The sequence below is a fragment of the Patiria miniata genome, unplaced genomic scaffold, assembly GCF_015706575.1.
Source record: "Patiria miniata isolate m_02_andy unplaced genomic scaffold, ASM1570657v1 HiC_scaffold_19, whole genome shotgun sequence".
NCBI classification, from domain to species: Eukaryota; Metazoa; Echinodermata; class Asteroidea; order Valvatida; family Asterinidae; genus Patiria; species Patiria miniata.
In genome coordinates this window covers 5,663,770-5,689,244 of record NW_024037057.1, presented here as the reverse complement: position 1 = coordinate 5,689,244, position 25,475 = coordinate 5,663,770, and the positions used below count along the sequence as shown (strand labels likewise).

The following is a 25,475-nucleotide window of genomic DNA, read 5'->3' as shown; positions in this document are numbered from 1 at the left end:
GTTTTTTCCAATCTGGTACCTGGTTCCCGGACTACTGATACCTGTGCACACCCTTAGACTAAAGTGCAAAACTAGGTTTACTGATAGTTGAGATTTTCATTAAAAATTGTAATGGAGAGACCGCCTTATTTTTTTCCCCCAAGTAATAGAACGATAACATTTATTACATAACCAACTTTGAATTCATGTAATTAAATTCGGCCATTGGTTAACCAATTCGAGTTTCGATTGAAAGATGGATTGATGAAATTTGGGTTTGATTAATTGATTGAGAATGACTCATTGTTCCTCATTGCCGATTGTTTGATTAACGATTCAGTGTTTTGCCATGGATTGATCCATTATTAGAATCGGTGTGTGAATAACAAGTTTTGAACCATTAACCATAACTTATAAAAACAAATACAGTTTTTAACAGTAAGGTTGATTAACAAGTATTACTGGTTTGTCATGCCGCTGTGTGTAAAATATTAATTAAAAACAAAAAAAGTGGTGTGCTGCCATTATGATACCCACAAGTTTACCTATAAAAAATGTTTGTACGGTACCTATAAAAAATACTAACACAGTTGTTGCTCCAAATTTGGTTGCGAGAATTGAGGGTTGCGAGAATTGAGGGTTGCAAGAATTTACGTCCAACGACTGCACAAGTCAACACTAGTGAAAGTTTTTACAAGTAGTCTTTGCTTCAAATGGCAATAACTCGGCCATGACATTCAGAGCACATAGTAGTTGTTATTTTTTTCCACATTCCTCATGCTTTGGAAGTTTTGGGAAGTCATTTAGTCCGTTTTCTTAACGATCAACAGCACTTTTTGACAACCGAGTGTGATGCATTAATCATCTTGACTTCGTCATCTCAATTCTCATCGGTATTCTCAGTCATTTCCTCTTTCCCTCCCCCTCTTCCCTGATCTCCCATAACTCCCCGTCGCCATGGTTACAGTATAGTAAAAAATCATACCCAGTGTTTGAGGGTCTCTTGAGGGGAAAACAGGAAGGTGTTCGGAAAATGGGCAACGTGAAAGAATGCAGAGGCTGTAAGACTTCCGAGCTAAAAACCCTCAAATAAAATTCAGCATTTATGTCTTTCTTGGTTTACAAATGTGTACGTCACATTGTTCTCTTGAGCATTGGGCTGTACGGTCCATCTGAAATAATAAAGCAGTGGTGGTAGTTGTTTGCTGCCCTCTGTTGAGCTTAAATGCAGACAGTGCATGAACAAACTGCATGAACAGGGTTTTTGGGGACAGATTAGAAGTAATTAATACATGAATATGGGAGATTTGTCCTTGTGTATTGCTTGAGTCTCTTAGCTTTATACTGAGGGTTTTGTCAACATTTTTATGGAATTACAGAGGCAACATTATGAGAATGTAACCGTAGCCATTGAGTTGTCTTTTCCTTCCCATCCCTCCACCCCGAACCCCACCCCGCAAACCCCCACCCACATACCATACCGGTACCCTCTCCACACACCCATCTTTGTAAACACCGGCAATCATGAACCCCCTATTGTCCCTAATCCTCATTCCGTTGTTTGGACTCTTCAACAACAGCTCTCATCAGATCGCTCTTTTCACACTTCCGCCATTGGGCATGCAGACCCTCGATCTGGCAACTTTACACAATAAATATAGCTGGTTCAGTGATTCCCGCGTCGGGGCTCAGATCACTGAACCGGCTTTTTTTTATTGTGTAAAGTTGCCAGATCGAGGCTCTGCATGCCCAATGGCGGAGTGTGAAAAGAGCGAATTGGTTTTGTACACGAATTTCAATCATGGACTTTCGGTCAATCGTGGACTCATTGTTTGTGACCCAACCCTTTTGTCCTGGGTACATGATTGTCTGTGTTTACATACTTACCCTCCCCCATCCCCGCCCCGACCCCACTGTGACCACCCCCACGCCTACCCCACGCCACTCCGAACCACCCCCACGCCCACTCCACTCCACTCCGAACCACCCCCTCATGCCCATCTCCAACCCACCCCACGCCCACACCACGCCCAGCCCACCCCAACTCACTCCGACCACCACCTCCCCATGCCTACGTAGACCATCCCACCCCCACCCCACCCCACCCCCTAACACCCCACCCCACCCACCATACACATGTCCACATGTTTTCGGTCATATAGGCCTACCGTAGTAGTTTCTAACCCCTCTTCTTTCCTTTGTCCTGGAATAATCAGCCAAAAGAGCGATCTCAGGTCGACTGACGCAGTTTCAGAAAGCTTGTCAAAAAGGTAGCGTGTGAACTAATTTACTAATCCTGACATTCCATGACTGACTTTTTTTTTGTTTTTATAACAGCTGCACAGACGGTTACTTGATGCTTGCTTAAATATATCATCATCACCTGCAACTGTCATTTTAACGCAAGTTCGACCAGGGACTATGGTTATAACCATTGTTTGAATCACTTTCATCAAAAGGCGCTTAAAGGGAAGATACAACATTTGCAAACATCATAAAACGAAATGATCAAATTCTCACGAAATACCTTACTGGATTGTTAGGGAATGACAGTCTCAAGCGTCCTGTAAAATCGTGGCTCCTGGTGTGCTGTCATTTTCAAGCAAAATGGTATTTTTCCAACGCCGACCAGCGTTGGAGAAAACTGTTTTTTTTTTCAAAAACTGCTCCCAATTTTTCATAATTAGTTATTCCACGTTTTCTTGCGCAATTGATTACACACCTGTGAAGGGGTACAAGCCTGCTAGACTGATTCTTTGACCTTACAATTCCCAAAAGTCCATAAATTGCTCCGTTTCATCTTAAGTGGGGTCAGGGAACCAGACTACAAGAACATGATTGGTTTTCTTGGTTTTCCAGCATCCACAAGCCTAAAACGTAAAACAAGTCAATTTAACAATATTTGTTTTAACATTCTAATCCTCCAAATCCATTTATATCTGAAAATTGCAGTAATAGCAAATGTTGTACATTCTCTTTAAGTCACACTTTCCAAAATCTCTGTGTTGGACCCGCGTACAACACAGTGATTTTAAGAACCCTTTTCGCACTGGCAAGAATACGGAACGGCTTCAGCACGGGTCGGCACTCTGTGGTAAAACCCAACCCATGTGGGGACCAGAAGCCGATTGTTTGATTCATGCGCAACAGTTGGCGTAACTCCGCTTGTGCCTTAATTTATTGCATAAGCTGCGCAACATTTCACGCTGCGCAACATCTCATGATACAGTTCCCCTCATTTTCTTGGCGAATGTGTAGTGTAGGGCTCGGTTCCTATATAAGGGAACAAAATCCACTTCAAAATTATTAGACCGACCAAACTAGTTGGCGACATTCTCAACATTCTCAATGACATTGTGCATAACGGGTGTCCTTAGAATTGAGAAAAGTCTGCTTTTGATTGTAAAGGTGATTTTTGAGCAATAAAAAAAAACGTTTTTGACTCTAGTTTGATCAAAACAAAACAGGGGCCCTACACTACACGATCACCATTTTCTTACCATAGCGGAAGTCATACTTGTGCACGGCTCCATAAGAGATCATCCAACCATTAGCCACACGTTGTCTACTAGGTTTTAACATTTTCACCAGCATTTTACATGTAGATAGAAATGTGCATTAATGCTGCATGTCAAAAGCTCACGTAAATGCCCATGTGTTTAGTGACGGCTACATTGCACCGGTATATTGGCAGAATGGTATTAAAGAAGAAACAATATCGAGAATGCTCTAAAGGATGTTTTGGTATTAACAAAAATGCAAGCGTACTCACTGAACACTGAAGCGGGAAGGACATTTTTGCAATTTGTCGGATACCAGAGAAAAATCATCAGCTAAATTTCTGTAAATTTCTGTAGATATGAGTGGACCGCAGCAGAGGAATGGCGCCCTCTTGTGGTCCATACATGTATAGTGGTACATTGGACAGACTGGTCTGGCACAATTACATGTAATGCCAAGAACCAGAAATCTACCATGAGATTTTGGACTTGAATTGATCACAATTGTGTTACCGGTAAAATGTACGTTTTATAAGGTGATACCGGTATATTGACTTGAGGAATACACAAACTTGTACCTTGCTTATCACTGTGATAAGGACAGAATTTAGACAGTTGTTCGTTTGTTTTTTAGAGAGAGGTTGCTTAAAGGGTGGCTGTAGTGGCTATGTATGTGTGATCCTGTAACTTAACCCTAACAGAACTCAACCCATCAAACCCCGACGGCATGTTTTGTTGGAATCTGTCAGGATGGGTACAGTACCCCTAAACTGACAGTCTTTTACATTGGGTTGGCACACCTCCAGAATCAAAGTCAGAGTCATCCTTTGCCAGGATGGGTAGGCCTATGGTTCCTAGTTAAAAATCATGCTAGGGAGTTAGGGTTAAAGATGGATCCAAGTTTTAATCAGCCTGCTGATGATCAGGGGTGATAATGATATCTGAGCGTAGGCCTATTTGTGCTTCATCCTCATGTAAAGGAGGACTGTACATACAAGTAGGAAAACATACATCAAAACTACCCGATACTACATGTATACATCAGTGAAAGCCGTTGTCCATGTTATTACCCCTAAATTTAGTGCTACGTGAAATTTTTGTTTGATGCTATTTAAAATTAATTTCATTTTGACGTGTTAAGTGTACTGCCTTGTATCTTTGAAAACTGGCCTGTTTCTTGCCAAAATGGCCTCGCCCTTAAAGACAAAAATGCCATCTTGCAAAGGATTATCAAGTGTTATGGAATAGACACTGAGCACTTCGAAAAGTTAAAGAGAAAAACGCGGAACCGTTGCGGAAAATGTTTTAACGAGAATCTGTTAACGATGGACTTGGAGGATGGTGTGGTATCAAAAAGCAGCCAAAAGGAAAGAACAAAAAAACCTAAAAACCAGTTTGTGGTAAGTCCATATTTAATGGTTTTTCTGTTTCCCCGTGACGTTGTGACAAGTCTGTGTAAATGTTTCCCGGCTGAAATACTCAACTTTCCTCTTTAATGCTTCGACAATTACCCACAACACCCCACCTCTTTTTCAGCATGAGCATATTTCCTTTCCAAAATATGAAAACCTCCATTTTTTTGCATTTATTTTCTTTTATTATCAAAATTTTTAAAAAAATTGTCATTGTGGAATTTAGTTTGAAGCTTCTTTTTCTTTGAGTTACACAATGTATGTAAACAAAAAACTACTGAAAATCAAAACAAAAAGTGTATCAACCATGCAAAAAATTGTACATGGTTCCTCTGATGTTTGTGCGAGTATATTTACACAGCAAAATAAACTGATCGGATTTCACTACGAGTTTGTCAGAAAGCCACACCCATCGTTGAGAACCGGACCAGTTTCATAGAGCTGCTTAAGCACAAAATTTGCTTAAATGAGCACACAAAAAACTTTGCTTAATACAATCAGACTACCGGCCCAAACTCCATGCGACTGTTATGCTACGGTAAGTAAACAACAGCTAAATACCAGTCACAAGCAATGTACATCGTATGGCATTTAGGCCGGTAACCTGATTATAATAAGCAAGGTTTTTTGTGCTTAAGCAAAATTTGTGCTTAAGCAGCTCTGTGAAATTGGCCCGTAATGGAATTTACCGGTAATCACTGTTTAGACAATGGATAGCACTGTTTGCAAAGCCTGAAAAAAATTGAATTACGATCCCCATCTGAAATGTCAACACATATTCTAAGTGCTTCTGGATATGATGATTGCAACATTCAGAGAATGTTTGCTAATATTTAGACTTCAACATAGTTTCACATTTTAGACTTTACTGGGTCCTTTGAGTGTATTCAAATGCATTCATCATTTATAACAAGCAACTACATGTACAACTGCATCATGGGAAAAGCAGTGCATCATGGGAAGGCAGTGGACTCATGGGAAGGCAATGCATCATGGGAAGGCCATGTCTCCTGGGAGGCAACGAATTCATGGGAAGACACTGAATGAATAGGAAGGATGCATCATGGGAAGGCAATGCATCATGGGAAGGCAGTGCATCATGGGAAGGCCATGGATTTATGGGAAGGCAATAGAATCAAGGGAAGGCAATGCAACATTGGAAGGTCACGCTTTATAGGAAGGCAATGGATTTATGGGAAGGTAGTACATCATGGAACTTAGACAATGCATCATATCATGGGAAGGCAATGCATCATGGAAAGGCTTCACGGGAAAGGAGTGGATTCATGGGAACCCCGTGCATTAATGGGAAGGCAATGAATACATCATGGGAAGGCAATGCAACTTCGGAAGGCAATGCATCATGGGAAGGTCATATATGCTTCATGGGAAGGGAGTGGATTCATGAGAAGCCCGTGTGTTAATGGGAAGGCAATGAATGCATCATGGTAAGGCAATGCATCATGGGAAAGAAGTGGAAAAGTTGGCAGTCGGCCAATTAAGAATTTACAAGTGCCATTTTTTGAAATTTCAAATTGAATTCTAGATTTGTTTCAAAAAGATAATGCTCTACTAACTTCCAACCAAAGTGGGTAGGGGTGTCCAGAAATCGTTCTCCGGTGCAGTCTTTTGTGGCAATATATAAATTTTTGCCTATAAAAAAAAGGAATTTCATGTAGAACTCGCAGTTTTGGAAAGTGATACCAGCAATGAAATGCCTCAGCAAATTCAACAAAGGACTGGGCCAAGTCTATGCAGCTATATCCACACATAGACCATACCGTAATGTTTCTCCAGAGATTACTGGGCAGGATTCCAAAGCGGTGACATTCGAGCGGAAATCTGAGAAGGGAAGAAAGGAGAGAGTAACCAAATAACTCGGCCAGGAATGGTTTTACCACAGAGCGCATACCGAGCCATTTCCGCTCACTTACAGATCCTCAACCCCCATGTTTATCTTGACGGCGATGACACCAAATCCCTACCACAGACAAAACTCTGTCCTAGCTTCCGTTTCAAGAAATTCTTTTTGTCTGATTCACAAGTTAATTGCTTTTTTACTGATGACAATTACATGTGCAAGGTTAATATTTTTTATCGGAGAGGATGTTTGTTAGAATGATATGGGAAAACCCAGCGGATGTAGCTGAAGATGTTTTTTTTTTTCCCCCCCCGCAGAAAATTATCTCAAGACCGATTTGTCTGGTCAATTTCTACTTTTGGTGGCATATTAAAGGTGCTTTCAGTGTGCTCATCAATAAATCAATAAAAAATCATGATTTTGTTTTCTTCTTATTCCAATTTAATTAACTTTTACATTTTTTACCGGTCCAAACATTATTGACACTGATTGTGGGGCGATATACATGTAAGGCTCATGTCAGTTTCACAAAATGCAGCAATTTATATTTTGCACACATCTGTAGATATTCTGACTGGCCACACACATGTATGTAGGCTCTAATGCCAAAACAGCATAGGCATTGGTCATTGAAAACCCTTATTTTGTCCTGAAAAAGTCATGGGAAAAGTCGGGGAATTTCATTTCACGATTTCTGTTGGAACCGTGTTAATTGATTTAGGAACCATGGAATTACATTCATTTGGAATGCAGACCAATACATTTGTCGTTGACTCAATTCAAAAATTCCTCATCAGTTAAAAAAATGTTCGCGCACACAAACGTTTCGATATCTGTTGCATTTCAGAAGTACAGCTTTCAAACATTAACACTCAACCACAGCATGTTTGTATTTCTAACCACACTTATGTCCCATTTTCTATTAGGTTTTTTTTAATAAGATCCAAGGTAAGGCGATCCATTCTTTCTGGTGTCGTTGACATTCCTAGAAGTACTTGCCTGATTGCACAGTGTAAGGTCACTATGCTAAGGTCAGCTATGCAGACAGATATGCGCCCAATCCACCTGAGAGAGAGAAAACCTCACATTTAAAGGGAAAATACAACATTTGCAAACATCAAAAAATAAAACTACCAAATCATTTTGAAATACCTTGCTGGACTGTTAGTGAATGACAGTGTAAAGCATCCTGTAAAATCATGGCACCTGGTATACTGTCATTTTCAAGAAAAGTGGTATTTTTGTATCAATTTCCAACGCTGATCGGCCGACCAGCGTTGGAAAAAACTGGCTTTTTTTCAAATACTGGCCCCAATTAACCATCGAACTTGTTTGCAATCGATTACACACCTATGAACGGGTACAACTACAAGCCAGCTAGACTGGTTCCCTGACCTTACAATTCCCCAATGTATGTAAACTGCTCTGTTTCTTCTTAAATGGAGTCAGGGAACCAGACTACAGGAAATGATTGTTTTTCTTGGTTTTTATAGCATTTTTGAACCCAAAACCTCAAAAAAGTCAGTGTAACTATATTTGCTATATATTTCCACCCCCCCCCCCCAATTCCATCCATTTCTGAAAATTACAGCAAAAGCAAGTGATGTATATTCCCTTTAAAGATGTGATCTTCAAGAAACACAAGTTTTCTGACAATAAATGTTCAATTTGTATAATTTTGGAGAGAGTGAAGTATCCAGATGCCATTTCTGTGGTTGTGTACAAAGTCTATGGAGAGTCAAGTGCATTTTCAAAGTTTTTCTAACAAAATTGGAAATAGTTTCTCAGTCCCAGATTCGTGTCTTTCCAACATTTTTGCACTGACTGCATGACCTTCATTGAGATGATATATGATAAATAAAGTGACGTCAGGAGGCGACATTTTTTCCATATTTTGTGTTAACGATAAAGTAGTCTGCAACCCACCCTCTGAAAAAGGGCTTTCATATTGCGCACAAAATTACCCCCCCCCCCTACTTGTGAAAGCTGAATGTATTGTCGAGCTGCAAATAATTCAAAACATTGTCAAATTCAATAACTAAACGGTGGTGGATTTTTTCCGTTTGATGTCTCATTCAAAAGTGAATAATTTTTATATTGCTAAGAAAATAGCAATTGATAAACTAAATTTTGTTTTCAGGATGAAATTCAAAGTAGCACGGGGGAATGCATCTTTACATACATTGTAGCAGTCAAGTTTCTTATAGAACCCAAGAGATGCTTCTTGAAAGACGACCCATTTCATCTTCAAAATTCTCAATCAATTGCTTGCAGGATGAAATTGGAAATAGCACGGGGAGTGCATCTTTTACATAGCAATCAAGTTTCTATTCATAGAGCTGAAGAGATTCCTTTCGGCAGATGACCCATTTCATCTTCAAAATTCTCAATGGAGCAGAAATATCTGTGGCATGGTTCACCTACATGTAATTGATTATGGAGTCGGCAAATTCTTAAAGGATCCATGCAATGAATTTTTCTTACGAACATATTCTGTGCAACTTTATTCTCTTATTGTATGAAAACTACATGAAATCCTCTTTTTTGGGGGTAAATTTTATCAAAAAGTGCACTTTTTTAAACATTCAAAATTTGCAATTCGGCTTTTCTGGACAAATGAGGGCGCTGTTGCTGTGATGTCATTTCAGGAAGACATTCATTCAGTGGCGGGGGTTTTGTGTTCAAATTGTGAACCCCAAAATTTGCTTAATTGAAAACATTTGTAAGAAATGTTTGCTTATTGGTTTACTGCCATGTACTGACACAACAACAAACCGCCAAAGAACAGACAATTTACAACAGCAAAATATGCAAAATTCTGGCAACTTGTGGTGCAGAAATAACTGTAACATTGAGGTTTCTGCATGAAATTACATCACATGCATATTTGCTCATGAACATGGAAATTTGCATTAGCATAAATACCAAAAAGGCACCAAAATACCCTTCAAATGGCAAAACGAAAATTGAAAATAAGGTACCGGGTAATATTGCAATAAAAAATTACATTTTTGCATGGCCCTTTAAAGTCATATAGTGTTCCCTTGTCCATACATGAATGACTGTATTTACACAAAAAAAATTGGGGGCAGAATCAAGAATGACTTTAAAATATTGAAATGCTGCTATGTGATGAAATTTATCTGCGGAAAAACATTGAAATTAAAATTACTGTAATAACTGGTACAATTCAACAATTTTTACATTTTAATGTGCTCTGTATACATTTTTTATACTTAATATTTTTCCCCTTCCGTTAAAAGGCAAAGATTCCAAGTATTTCTCCGTCAATGTCACAATAAAAGATCCGTGAATGTAACAGTCAGTCATACAATGAACTTTTTTTTTTACATGTTAGGCAAGTTTGAATCTGTTTTTATAAGTGAAGTTGGAATCTGAATTAGTACACTTCTGTTTTGGGGGAAAAAACACGGATCTGTTTCTATGGTAACCAAATCCTGCCATTGTGCTAAGTGTTTCCATGGAATTTTGAGGTCACTGTTTGGGGTCACATAGCAGTCAGCGACGGGCAGACTGTGTATAAACAGACCCGAACAGAGAAAGAACGCAGTGAAAAGTGAAGCGTGGTCGAAAGTTACTGCGTATAGGAATAGCGTGATTCATCAATTCACATTGCCCATGTTGAATACACCATTGTCAGTTTAAAGGGAATATACATCATTTGCTTTTGCTGTAATTTTCAGAAATGGTTGGAATTGGGGGGGTTGGAAATATAAAGCAAATATAGTTACACTGACTTTTTGGAGGTTTTGGGTTCGAAAATGCTATAAAAACCAAGAAAAACGATCATTTTCCTGTAGTCTGGTTCCCTGACTCCATATAAGAAGAAACAGAGCAGTTTACATACATTGGGGAATTGTAAGGTTAGGGAACCAGTCTAGCTGGCTCGTACCCGTTCATAGGTTTGTAATCGATTGTAAACAAGTGCGATGGTCAATTGGGGCCAGTATTTGAAAAAAAAAGCCAGTTGTTTCCAACGCTGATCGGCCGATCAGCATTGGAAATTGATACAAAAATAACACTTTTCTTGAAAATGACAATATACCAGGTGCCATAATTTTACAGGATGCTTTAGACTGTCATTTACCAACATCCTATTAAAGGGAATATACATCATTTGCTTTTGCTGTAATTTTCAGAAATGGTTGGAATTGGGGGGTTGGAAATATAAAGCAAATATAGTTACACTGACTTTTTTGAGGTTTTGGGTTCGAAAATGCTATAAAAACCAAGAAAAACGATCATTTTCCTGTAGTCTGGTTCCCTGACTCCATATAAGAAGAAACAGAGCAGTTTACATACATTGGGGAATTATAAGGTTAGGGAACCAGTCTAGCTGGCTCGTACCCGTTCATAGGTTTGTAATCGATTGTAAACAAGTGTGATGGTCAATTGGGGCCAGTATTTGAAAAAAAAGCCAGTTGTTTCCAACGCTGATCGGCCGATCAGCGTTGGAAATTGATACAAAAATAGCACTTTTCTTGAAAATGACAGTATACCAGGTGCCATAATTTTACAGGATGCTTTAGACTGTCATTTACCAACATCCTATTAAGGTATTTCGCAAAAACTTGGTAGTTTTATTTTTCGATGTTTGCAAATGTTGTATATTCCCTTTAAGGTATTTCGCAAAAACTTGGTAGTTTTATTTTTCGATGTTTGCAAATGTTGTATATTCCCTTTAAGTTGCCTTCCCGTGTAATATTTCAAGGTTTCATTCCGAAACTTTAAAAAAAAAATTTCAATTGCTATTTTCCATGCATTTAAACAGTTATTCACTATTGAATGAGACAGCCAACCAATAAATCCACCGACATTGAGTCATTGAATTATTTCTTTATAAAGTTCAACTTGTTCGTGTCACAGTGAATTGTTCGGCTCTTGCTGGGCGGGTTGATTTGTGCACAAAATGAAAGCTCTTATTCAGAGGGCTGCAGACCCCCAAAATGGGCATAACTTTTTTTCTCTCCTTTAAAGGGAAAATACAACATTTGCAAACATCAAAAAATTAAACTACCAAATCATTTTGAAATACCTTGCTGGACTGTTAGTGAATGACAGTGTAAAGCATCCTGTAAAATCATGGCACCTGGTATGCTGTCATTTTCAAGAAAAGTGGTATTTTTGTATCAATTTCCAACGCTGATCGGCCGATCAGCGTTGGAAACAACTGGCTTTTTTTTCAAATACTGGCCCCAATTGACCATCGCACTTGTTTGCAATCGATTACACACCTATGAACGGGTATGAGCCAGCTAGACTGGTTCCCTGACCTTACAATTCCCCAATGTATGTAAACTGCTCTGTTTCTTCTTATATGGAGTCAGGGAACCAGACTACAGGAAAATGATTGTTTTTCTTGGTTTTTATAGCATTTTTCGAACCCAAACCCTCAAAAAAGTCAGTGTAACTATATTTGCCATATATTTCCAACCCCCCAATTCCATCCATTTCTGAAAATTACAGCAAAAGCAAATGATGTATATTCCCTTTAAACAAAAAAATACCAATTGAAAAGTCGATACAAGAAGGGAAAAAAAAGGTAATTCTTTTTTTTCAGGAAACATACCGTACATGTTCAGTTTTCCCCCTGCATTTAAATTTGTTAACTTCATAAAACTGATATACTCTTTTCATCGTTTTTTTTTTCTTCAAATTTAGACAATTTGTCTTGCTGTGTTTTACTCTGTAGAATTATATTGTTATCTTTTGAGGATATAAAGTACACAACCAATCAGACAAAGTGGGATGTGAATGATGTTTTTTTTTTAATCAAAAATTAATCGAAGATGTAAAGAAAATTAAGTCGTTTTTGACTCCTTATACTACATTGTACATGGTGGAAGTTTTCCACTGCATCATGTGAAATCACTAACTCTCAATACAGAATTAAGTGCGGTTCTGTAGAAGACCAATTTAATTTCATTAATTTTACACTTCAATATTCATGCAGATTTGCATATTTGCATATTCATGCTGCACCATGAAGCATGATGCATGTGTGTGTCCTTGTTTGCATTACGTGTTGCATTTTGTTCCCACATTTGAAAGCTTCATTTGCATAATGAATATTCATATATTAACCAAGTGTGAGTGCCTGTTTCATTTCAAACACCACCCATTTTCCGTTACTTCATGGAAAAAGCTTCTCCATCGAGAACGGTGTGAATTTGATGTTCAGAAATTTTGCCCAGCTTGTAAATTTGTATTTTCACACTTTCTATACATGAAAAAATGCTAAAAAGCATCTTAGAGTACAAGCTGCCACAAGAGGGCGCTCTTGTTCTCATCTTCTTTTTTAATTTCACTATAATTTGCATTGTTTGTTACTTTGAATTACAAAATGTGTAAAATTTGTAAAATTTGTTAAATGTACAAGTACTACAGTGTGGATTGGATTATTAAACATGTTAAACAAAAACGATTTTTCGAATTACATTTAAAAAAAAAAATTTGGTAAAACGAATGGCAGAATGAGTTGAAACGATATTGTAAACTCGAGAAATCTTTGCTTGCGTCGCAGAGAACGACCCCGGCCAGGCCACGCAGCGGGGCGGCAGCAAGCGCCTGGATCTATCCAAGTACCAGCCCATGGGCGGTGATCAGGGCAACAAGCGTGCCTCCATGACCAAACGGCTGGACACGTCGCGCTTCTCCAAGTTTGAAGGCGACAGCACAGACAGCGGCGCCGCCACGCCCGTCAAGGTCACCCGCAACTTCACCATCAGCCCCGCCTCGAGAAAGTTCAACGCAGAGGTGAGCTTTTTATTTTTATTTTTCAAATCTGGAAATAACAGTTTGTGTATTTTTTCGTAAAGCGCACAGGTGCTCAAGGCGCTACAGAATTATTACCCCCGCTCTTTGGGCCAATGAAACATTCCAAAGACAATCTCAGTTGCCTTGGGAGTATACAGCTCAATGCTGTCATTTTGGTGCAAAACAGCTAGAATCAGTTACATAACCATCTCTGCCATCACAGGTACCCAATGGTAAGCAAGTAAGCAGTGAGTGACAAAGTGCCTTAAATACCCAAGGGCACTCGCACCACAACCCCAGGCTGGACTCGAATCCGCAACCTGCAGAATCACCCGCAGATCATGAGTTCAGAAGGCACTTTCACATAATCCAAATCTTCGTGTCCAAAGATTTCAAGAACGCATTTTAAACTAGCTAGACTCCGTCACTGCTTCTACGCAGGTCTACTGCTCTGCGTGGGTAGACTTCAACCCTGGTTGGGTAACAGACCAAAACGAAAATGTGAAAGGATTAAATATTCAGGTTTCACAGAGTGTGTGGGATCGATTCTAGCCCGTTGGTTCGCTGTTCATGGGCTAGACGCCTTGCAACAAGTTGACATCACATGGCTTTTGTAATGAGTACGAACCGGCCTTCAATGGTAAAAATCAAAGTAAAAAGCAAAATCTGTCTTGAGCAAACGTGGCCCATCAGGCCGGCGTTTACATGTATCTCCAGTTTCAGTAGCATGAAACGACTGAGAATATTTGTACTCCCTGGATGGGATGCTATTCCATCGCAGGTTACTCCCAGCTAATGCCGGTACCCATTTATACTGAAGAGAGGCAAGTGGGGGTAAAGTGGCTTGCCCAAGGACACAGCATATGACCAGCAGCTGGATTTGAACCCCTGACCCTCTGATCATGAGTCACAAACCCGAACCACTAGGCCACACTGCCCCCTGCCTTAGTGGTAAAAGGTTAACACCAATACCCTACAGTACAGAAACCTGTCAGTGCCATAACATGTAATATGTACGTCATCCCTGTGTACTGGTACTGTTTATTTTTACACGTACGTAAATAATATTTCCTGGACACCTATAAAGCAGGAAAGCTTACAGACGGTGTGAATTTGATGTCAGTGGTTAAAATAACTTCCTCAACCCATTGGTCCCCGCACTGCATCAGAGTGCCCTGCCTGTTACTCCTTATACCGCCCCAAACCGCCCTAGCGCTCTATAGCTTTATTGATTCATTAAGAAATGCAAGTGCTAATTGGGTTAAAGGGAAAATACAACATTTGCAAACATCGAAAAATAAAACTACTAAGTTTTTACAAAATACCTGACTAGGATGTTGGTAAATGACAGTCTAAAGCATCCTGTAAAATTATGGCACCTGGTGTGAAGTCATTTTCAAGAAAATGGTATTTTTGTTCACATTCCCAACGGTGGTCGGCCGACCACCGTTGGAAAAACCTAACTATTTTCAACTACTGCTCCAAATTACCATTTTTTTTTCAGTCCAAATTTGTTTGCTATTGGTTACATGTTCATGAACGGGTGCAGGCCAGCTAGACTGGTTCCCTTACATTACCTTACAATTTTCCGGCATCAATACATTGATCCATTTCATCTTTAGTGGAGTCAGGGAACCAGACTACTTGAACAGGTTTGTTTTTTCTTGGTTTTTCCAGCGTTTTCAAACACGAAACTTCAAACATGTCAGTGTAACAATATTTGATCTATTATGGGCCTATTAACCCCTCAAATAGTTTGTTTCTGAAAATTACAGCAAAAGCCAGTGATGTACATTCCCTTTAACATGTTTGTTTTCCACTAGTAACTTACATATATCATTTTTATTTGTAGTTCAAAGCAAAATTTCGTGTGCAAAACTTTTTTCTCCCTTTTTAATTACGACAGTAGAAAAAAATCATTTGTTTATTTACCTTGCAACTTGAAAGCAACACTGACATTGCTTGCAAGAGAAACGCTGAAGGGTTCATATACAGTGAAGGATTTTAGACAATTCAGGAACTTTGTGACAGCTTTACCTGGGCTCCGTGCATGAACAAGAGCGGGCGAAATGATTCATTCTGGCATGCTGTCATTTTGAAATAAACAAAAAAAGGTCATTTTCAAAGACAAGTCAAGTGACGCTTTTTTTGAAATGTCCGTTAGTACACGCATTTACCGGTACTTGGTTTGTAATTGGGTGAATCCGTGAATGGGTGTGCGCAAGTGTTGACACAATGCAAATGCACGCTCGGTTGCTATAATTTGTCGGTTTGTGACATCGCGTAGCTGCAATCGGCTGCATGAGACGTGTCCCAGACGCTGATTTTGGGCACAATTCAAAACATGTCTCGGCAACTTTTGAACTAAAATCAAGATCCAAAGATATTGTTTTCTCAGAATATACAACATTCACAGAGCTTAAAATTCATCAAGTTACCGGTAGTTGTTTAAAGCACCCATCTTTAGATTTTGATCACTTTTGTTACTTCAAACAAAACAAAACAAATGCTCAAATGACAAGTGATACTCTGCCTTTAAAGTTGTGTATTTATGCAAAGTACACTTCAAGTATAATCCCTGCCTCAGAGAAAGTCTGGAGCAAAGTCTTTCAACTCCTTATTGAAGCCAAAACCTGCCAGGCTGTCAAAGAGCAAACAAAGGCCACACCACATACAAACAATAACAATACCTGTCTAGATTATGAATAGTTTGTTGTTGATTGTTTACGAGTTGTTATTCAGCCCAGGGCAAGGTCTTGAGCCAGCGGGGCGTCTGGGCATCTTTTGAACACGTTGTACAGTAGGCTGCTTTTGAAATGTAAACGAATGTCACTTAGAAACCATAATAACAAAATTCTAATTTGAAAACCTGCTTTGATGGTCTACTGAGAGGTTGTCTTTGGATATTGCACAGTATGTCATAGAGCTATAATAAATTAATAGAGCGCTAACTCTTCATTCTAGTGCGTGGAGACGCTTTGAAGCCGCTCTGGGCGCAGACATTTTGAATTGATGTTCGTGTTTGTAGAACACAATCAAAATAGATGGATTGAATTTTAAAAGTGTACTCTAAATGCAACGCGCAAGTAGGAGATACGCAAACAACTTAAGCGCGTCATGACAGTTCAAAAAACGCCACAGCGAAAAGCATCTGCAGCGGAGGGACGCGCACGCGTTGCGCTGTTTGCGTACAGCAAAATAACACGCTCATTTGGTGATCGTGCGTTTCGGTTTTGGGCATATCGGCTTCAATGACGCACTGCATGGAATACAAACGCAGATATGAAAATATACGTAAACAATTTCTAGTTCTCCATAGGTTTGTGTACAAACATGGATGCGCCCAGCAGGCATTACTGTGTACATGTAATTTAGGTAGCTCTATGGTATACATGTACATTGTACGTACAGTACGGGTTCAGGTCTGTACGACAGTCCCTGCCTCTCCCCTAGGTTGAATTGAAGCATATAGAGCTAGAACAATGGCCTAGAGCTGTTCATTTTCGCATAATTTGATATTCTCTACGAACAGACATGAGTACTGGTTTATACATATATCCATGATACCCGGTACAACCCCTATACTATAGCTGTCAATGTTGCCCTTTAAACATCAGATCATTTTACCACAGAGCAGGAACTTCCCTGTTCCTTCAGAGATCAGTTTCCCCTGTCTTTATTTCCTGACAGTGATATCAGCAAAACGCTGTTCTCCCCCTCCCCCTTTTATTTTGACACCCCTCCCCTCCATGTTTTGATGGGCCCAGCGTGTGCACTCATATTCTCCACCTCATAGTGCCTTAAACATATGCCCCTCATTAAGTGATTCACTGCACACCCCTTTAAGATAATGTGGTGGATGCAGTTGAATGGAGGCATTGTGTGCAAGCCTTATTTGGTAGTGGGCAGTATCATTATCCAGGAGGGGTGGTTTATTTATTGGCTAAGTGCTGATATGCATTATCCAGGCAATGCATTATAGTCATTGGATGGAGGGTGCATATTAGTCAATGTTATTGGTATTCAATTACTGTAGAATAAACTGAATAGTAAATGTAACTCATGGGTTTTTTAAATACAAGTATCAACTTGGGTGGTCTTTGATATTTTTGTTAATATTTAACAAATAATAATGAAGTACACGTAACTTGTGCTTAAATACATGTACAATGTATATTTGCGTAACATACTTGACAACAATTGTTGACCACTCTCTGACATCATTGAACCACACCCAACATACAAAGGTCACTTTCGATCAATTGTCACCGCGCACAGATGTACAGTAATGAAATAGAAATTCTGAAAATTGTGACACTATAAATAGTTCAAGTACATGGCTATATTTACTTAAATTTGCCTGTACACATAGCCTACATATATGCCAGTACGTGTACAAATTTTGAGTTTTCACAGGAATGAAGATCTAGCTATATAACATACTATGTACACCCATGTGTGTACACCCATACTGGTACATACTGGTATTCACAAACAAGATGAAACTGGGTTTATTTCAGGGTTTTGTTATTATTTGTTTAGCCTTTAGGCCTAATATTTTGTTTATTTAAAATGTACATGTATGTATTTTAGGGAGTTTTGTCACATAGTGTTGTGAACACGAGCATGGTTAAATTCTATTTGCACATATACCGTACACGCAAACGTGTGTTCACCGTCGATCGTGGGCATCCTATTGTCCCTCTTTTGTTTGTACTTTAACTTTTTAGCAAGACTCCCATATGTTTTGTACACGACCCCATGTCACGGACGTATGCTGGGAATCGTGGACGATATTGTTCTCTTTCGTTCTCTGGTATTTTTCATCTACGGTTTGAAAAGATGAACACGTACATCATGGAGGAAGGAAGAGACAGCAACAAATGTTTCAATATTCAAGTGCCCATTTTGTTTTTAACATTTAAATCAGTCATTGTAACTTGCATTGAGCAAACCAGATTGTCCAAGCAGGCTTTGAACCTGGGTCCTCTGGATCGCAGTACCGGTGCACTACCAACTGAGTGCTAGCAAGTAAATGAACATATATATCCTACTAGGTGCTTTGTTCGTTTGTTTTCATAAGGGCAGATAAGCAATCCATAACTGCTGTTTTCAAATTAAAGGGAATATACAACATTTGCAAACATCGAAAAACAAAACTACCAAGTTTGTACGAAATACCTTACTAGGATGTTGGTAAACGACAGTCTAAAGCATCCTGTTAAATTATGGCACCTGGTGTGAAGTCATTTTCAAGAAAAGTGGTATTTTTGTGTAAATTTCCAACAGTGGTCGGCCGACCACCGTTGGAAAAACCTAACTATTTTTCAACTACTGCGCCAAATGTACCTTTTTCAGTCCACATTTTGTTTGCTATTGGTTACATGTTCATGAATGGGTGCAGGCAGGCCAGCTAGACTGGTTTCCTTACATTACAATTTTCCGGCATCTGTAAATTGATCCATTTCATATTTAGTGGAGTCAGGGAACCAGACTATTTGAACATTTTTGTTTTTCTTGGTTTTTCCAGCATTTTCGAACACAAAACTTCAAACATGTCAGTTTAACAATATTTCATCTAAAATGCTAACACCTCAAATAGTTCATTTCTGAAAATTACAGCAAAAGCCAATGATGTACATTCCCTTTAAGCCGTCTTAGCAATGGACTGTTAGGGAGGATAAAACTAACGGAGACTATTGTCAACTTAACCTAATTAAGTCCAGTGCGGACAGCCGTTAAACTTCCCAAATTGTCAAGTGCCGAGTTTTACTGTCCGCAGTGGTAAGTTTTACAGGGTCAACTGGGTCGCACGGAAGAATTACATTGCTAGATTTACTTAATTAATGAACGACTTTCCTTGATGGGACACATGGTAGAATAACCACAATGGAATGTTGACAATCACTCCAAGTAACTTTTAGCAAAATTAATTCCAACCCCGACTTTTGGCTGCTTGAAATGTCTGCATAATGCTTTGTTGGAAGTTACACTGTAGCCTGTAGTTTATGTACAGTTATTCCACGAATGCAGATGAAACACTGAATAATGTAGTGTGTATGTGTGGCTGAAGATATCACACTGTTGTTGCCATGGATCAACCAATCAGGATGGAGGATTCAATTTTGCTTGAAGATAAAGATTTACATGTATGAACATGTAGGCCCTATATGTACAAACTTGTGTAATTTGAATATTTTGTGGTTTCGGAAAATGATTTAAATGCTCATATATTGTGGGCAGATTCCGCTATGTTGACAGTTGCAAGAACTAGTACCCCGTGTCATCAGCTTTGGTCGCAGATGGCATTTGGATGAGAATCTTTAATTGGAACCATACCGTGGATACATTTTTGCAGACAGTCCGGACCGCGGCCCCTCTGAAGAAGACGTCAGCATTCCTACATCCCTTACTCACCCATTCACAGAAACTTCAACTGATTTTTTTTTTTTTATTCATTACATGGATGCCAGCCAGTTACTCATGATTATTCACCCGCCGTCCGGCAAAAACTTAGCCTCATGCTTGATGGTGTCTTTATACCCGACAGAGGTTATTCCAACCCAACAAAGGTTTTTCTGGTGAAAAAAGCCTTGACTGTTTTTCCTGAAAGGTTTTCAAAGCAGATTGTGTTTATTCTCCAACTTCAGTCTCCATCAAACTTGAACAGAATGTTCAACAAAAAACCCTCACCCACGGTCGCGGCCACATCCCCCCTGTGGTTAAAATGGACTGGTCTCAAGGTTTCCCCCTATGTGTGGTGTGGCAGGGTATGCATGTGGTGGGGCCATCCCCAACAGTGGTAGCATTGTGTGGCCCAAGGAAAAGTCACGTACATGTACAGGGACAGTAGTACAGATGGTATGTGAATTTCGTTAGGAAGTGGCCAGTGGACTGCCTAGTGGTATCAATTGACAATGGTTTGCGAGTCCCACTGAACGACAAAGCTTCATTTCTGTGAGTACCGTCTTCCAATTGCTACACCTCCAGAGTTCGGGATTTATATTATTAGTTCATTTCTTTTCATCCGTTGGTTTCGCTTGGGTCGTTCCGACAACTTGATTTCCGCGGATGCTTTGGCTGTGGTCATCATTCTATAGTTTTTATGCGTAAGGTATCTACCTATCTACACGTGTAATACTACCTGCATATCTTTCAAAAAGTGTTTTCATGCGAGCCTTTTAAAATCGGATTTGTGTCTTGATTGGCACCGACTTTCGGTTTTGTCACTCGTACGCTGAACTGACTCGACTCACAGATGTGAGTAATGAGTGTCAGCAAGTGATTCTCATTCCTGGTTGAAATTTTGTAAAAATGTAAAATCGACTTTCAAGTTAAGCACTCTTTAAAAACTTTCTCTCCATTATCGCTCTCTCGATAAACCAAATTTGTTTTGGCTTCTACTGTTCAAACGGTATCCACTAGTTTATAACACTGACTTAACTCGAAATGTGAATCATTGAATAATAGTACAGATAAAACAATATATTACCTTATGATTGAGTATTCACTTATCAAAATGTTAAATGGTCATTATGGTGAAAGCAACAAGCGCTCTCAACAAATGTTGTCCGATTTCCTGGTACTTTTCAGACCAAATTGGAATCAAAAAATTTACAACATTGGGCTGCTGCATAGTGCACACGAGAGCGCGAAGTTTCCCGTACCACAGTGTGCACAATGTACATGTAAACAGACCAATCCAGCACGCTGTCACTTTTATCACGGAGGCCCCCATCAATGGCGAAAAGCATTGTGCTAGCTATTGTACAGACAATCCATCACGGGGCTGTTGCTTCGTACAATAGCGTGCACAATGGTTTCTCCATTGAACGGGGCTCGTGAGTGCAGTGATCATTTTTGTGTATGTGCCCAGATTAGTGCATAAAGACATACTGTACGTGTGTACCTACAGTGTAAAAACTGATTGCACACACCATTAATACATTTTGAGTTGACTGAAAGTACACCAGTTCAAATATAAAATTACTGTTTGGTTTGATCTGTACATGTATTTGTGGGTATGTACTAAATGTATGTGCATTTCCTTATCCTGAGTTACACTGCACCTTTAGAAATTCTTTTTCACAGTTTGTACAATTCCGTGCGCCAGCGACATGCGATAACAAAAAGCACTGTAACCTACTGATCTGTCCTTTTGAAAATAAAACTGTTCAGGAAAAGATCGGAATACATGTGTGCGTGTACTAGTACGAGGAAGTCGAGAGAGCAGTTAGATTTTCACTGACCTTTCAAACAAATTGAGTGTGGAATGCGATACCCGAGTTTCAACACGCATAATGTAAGGTCGAAAGGCAATGACTTTGGGAAAGGACAATTTTAATTTTGTGATTGTTTCACCACGTGGAGAAGATTTTCAACCAGGAATTGACGAGAGAAACTTACCGGGTTTTTTTGCTGATTTGCAGTGCAGCAGTTGTAATGTCTGTGACAGAGCTTTTAAGAGCTCAGTGAATAAACCCGAAAATGCTGCTTTTTGTTTTCTTCAAATCTTTACATACACATCCGTCATTGGTTAATCGTCAAGGAGATTACAGACTAGGAGTTTTGGATCATTGCGCTGAATCAATAATTAGATATCGTGGCTAATTGGCTCTGTCACTGACATTACACTTCCTTTGACAGCGTTGGAATTGCCTTTAGAGAAAGCCACTTTGTCATGTCCAATCAGAGAGAGAGCTTTTTTTATTTCAAGTTTTTTTAAAATAATGCTAAAAATACTGGTACACTTTTCTTCCTGCGATTTCAGTGGGCAAGATTTTTGCTCCCACGGCAACCGGATTTTGATTAAAATCATCCCCACTTGACCACCAAGGCATCTTATCTCTGGAGATTACTCTTATGAATTACAGTTTGTTCCTGGCAACAGATCTCAAGCTGTAGCGCCCGGCAGTAAACCGTCCATTGATATCATCAATAGGAAGGAGCGACATACCTGTAACTCGACTCCCTGAACTTTGACCTCTGATCTTTTGCCAACATTCTACGCTTCCATCTTCGACATTCCGCGCCATCACTGGGGTTATAGTTACATCCTTCGCTTCAATTTCACCAACGCGGCCAGCTTCATCTTCGGAATACCACTCATACTTTCGACAATTGATCACCTTTACATGTATATAAGGTTTATGAGACTTTCAAACTGGAATCAGTCTCCTTCAACTTGATCATTTCTGACTGGAGTAGCAGCTTTTCAATTTCCGAGAAGTTTTGTTCTTTGAGCAACTCGTCAGAGGATTGAACATATTTGGCTCTTCCCGTTCCTGTGGGATTTTGAATCAGCTTTTTAAAAATTGTACAGCAAATTCCCTGGTGTCCGCACTTAAATACAACATGTCGGAGAATAACGAAGTACCAGCTGGGGATGTAATGGTGGAGACGACTGGCGAGACAGCCGAGACGCTGTCTGAGAAGCCAGCTCAAGAATCTCCAACTCAGGAGGTTCCAACACAGGAAAATTCAGCACAGGAAACTCCAGCACAGGAAACTCCAGCTCAAGAGACTCCAGCTCCAGAAACTCCAGCTCCAGAAACTCCAGCTAAGGAAACTCCAGCTCAGGAAACTCCAGCACAGGAAACTCCAGCACAGGAGACTCCTGAGAAAGTTCAGAACGGTCGGCCGAAATGGGTGAGTAACACGAGAAAGAAGCCATGCCTCGCCTTCAACCTTTCCCATCCCCTTTCTCAAATTTACTCTTTCCTCAAAATCTCAAAGTTATTTTTGAATGGAAAAACTCCAATGCTCCCCTTCAGTTTTCTCTCCAAAAAACACATGTACATGTACAGGTATGCATGTACACAAAACTACATGTAGTTGGACACTCAACATTTGGAACATTTAATCTGTATAGTATCATCTTGGACTGAATATAGTTTTAGAGCTATATTTCACTCACATTGGAAATGTAGTAGAACATCAAAAAAAATTTGGGGGGGGGGGGGGGGGGGGTGGGGAGTGTCCCACATCCCAAAAGCTTAGATCTACGTACCAACATGCATTCTTTGTCAAGGCCCAGTATCCGCTTCGTTCACAAGTATCCCCTCACCGGCAATGAAAGTACAGTTGGGAGTGACCGAACCACGCCATCTTGCCTGACTGCAATATTTTGCCGCGAAGCGCGGCCACTGCGAGTACCAATCCCCTGGTGTAGGTGCGTCCGCACACAATTAAGGAACGGTGCGTGCGCATCAACCAGCGAAATGTATGCGTCCCGCCGCGCCCATGGGACGTCGTTGCTAGGTAAAAGGGCGCCCTCTTTTGTTTACGCACGGAGCCCATACACTGGTATATCCTCTGAGTAATGTGGACAGTTTTTTTACAAATCTTGACAGCAGACAAATCTTGCAATACAGTCAACCCCATACATGTACCAGTGTTCTCCAACTTTGAAAATTAAAGGTTGGCGCTGGGGTCGGCGGGGACTCCTGCGAGCGCGGAGCGCGAAGCCCTTACGGCGTGGGGTCCGGGGCCCGCTTAAGGGCCCCGGGAAAATTTGGATTCTAGATGCTCTGTGGTGCAATCTGAGGCGATTCTCCAGGCCAGTTCCCCCGATTTTTTTAGCATTCAAAAATTTGCTTTTCAACCTAAAGCAGACTTCTCTCAGATCAAATGACACCTTTTTGTAATTTTGAAAAACAAAATGGGATACAAATTACGTTTTTTTTAACGCGATTTTATGGGTGGTGCCGGTGCCGGTGCCGTGCGATCGTCATCTTTATTTTCATGTTGCGTTTTGTCGTTGTCATCGTCATTTTCCCCCCAAATTTCCCTCTATTTATGACCTACCTGTATGTTCTTAAATGTCGCCAACTAGTTTGGTAAGTTAAATAAATTAAAAGTGGATTTTGTTCTCTTTGGGAACCGGGCCCATACACGCTCGCCATTTATAACTTTTGACAATCGGCATGATCGGAACACCATGTACACGCGTGTCATGCCCTCGAGCTCGTTTGCCTCGTACAAAAACGCGTATTATATTGTGTACCGCGCGTGCAAGCACTGAGAAAAAGAAAGTCGGTGGGCTGCACGTAAGATCTGCCGTACGTACTCCTGCTGGTGTGTGTGTGTGTACTAATACAGATATATATTTTTGCGGCGGGGTTGTCGCTACCTGAAGTATCGGCACACTCCGGAGCTGGGTATTCAGTTGTCAGTGTGTACTGTACATCGCGCATACCTAATAGTATATAGTACGTACAGTGCATGGGGAATCGCTGGTGTTTGCACGGCCGGCCGTACCGTGCGTGTGATTGATTCAGCAAGATTTTAAGACAACCCCGATCGGGCTGGGATATTTTTGTAATGACATCGAAATACATTGTTAATGTGTGGAAAAACAACTGAAATCAATTATTTTAGTTGTAAATGTACACTGTAGAGTCAAAAAAATTAAACCTGGCGGCAGGATTTTAAAGCTTGGCGGGGACTTTTTAAACATGGCGGGCGCCGCAGAAAGCATGGCGGGGCGCCAGGTTTGTTCTACATGTTGGAGAACACTGATGTACCGGTATTTTGGATGTCGTATCCTGTGGTGGAAGGATTTTTTTTGTTACATCTGGTTTAGTGATGCAACATTTTGTCGACAAGATAATTGACCTCCGTAACTTCCTGCATAACTGGAGTAAACTGATGTTCAAAACCATTCTGCTTTACCATATTAGCCGACCAGTGCATCACCGGCTGGTTCAAATCCTGGAAGTGGTGGCTCACCACCATCAGACAGTGGTATTTAACTGTCATTAGGATGTCTGTCCTTGTAAACAGGGGGTTGTGGGTTCGATTCCCACCCTTGTGTCTTGTAACGTTTGTTTATGAATTATTGTAGGCCAACATGTATTGTAAACCACAATGCGTATGTTGGGATAAGCATAACCATTAACATATTTTTAAACACATTGCATACTTTCACAAGATGTACATTGTAAC

General features: G+C 40.1%; 1 protein-coding gene across 7 annotated transcripts in view; it reads left to right on the top strand.

Moving 5' to 3' along the window:
- Nucleotides 1-25,475, top strand: part of LOC119725503 (protein-methionine sulfoxide oxidase mical2b-like) — a 95,536-nt gene that overhangs the window by 39,689 nt on the left and 30,372 nt on the right. For 3 of the 7 annotated variants that reach the window (XM_038196912.1, XM_038196911.1, XM_038196909.1), the window contains 2 exons: nucleotides 2,196-2,249; nucleotides 13,297-13,529. In XM_038196912.1, coding sequence (XP_038052840.1) covers nucleotides 2,196-2,249; nucleotides 13,297-13,529 — 287 coding nt within the window. Of the gene's footprint in view, nucleotides 1-2,195; nucleotides 2,250-13,296; nucleotides 13,530-20,321; nucleotides 20,644-22,307; nucleotides 23,178-25,475 lie in introns of those variants that run through there. The other 4 variants (XM_038196914.1, XM_038196913.1, XM_038196910.1 and 1 more) reach the window with 4 other exon arrangements.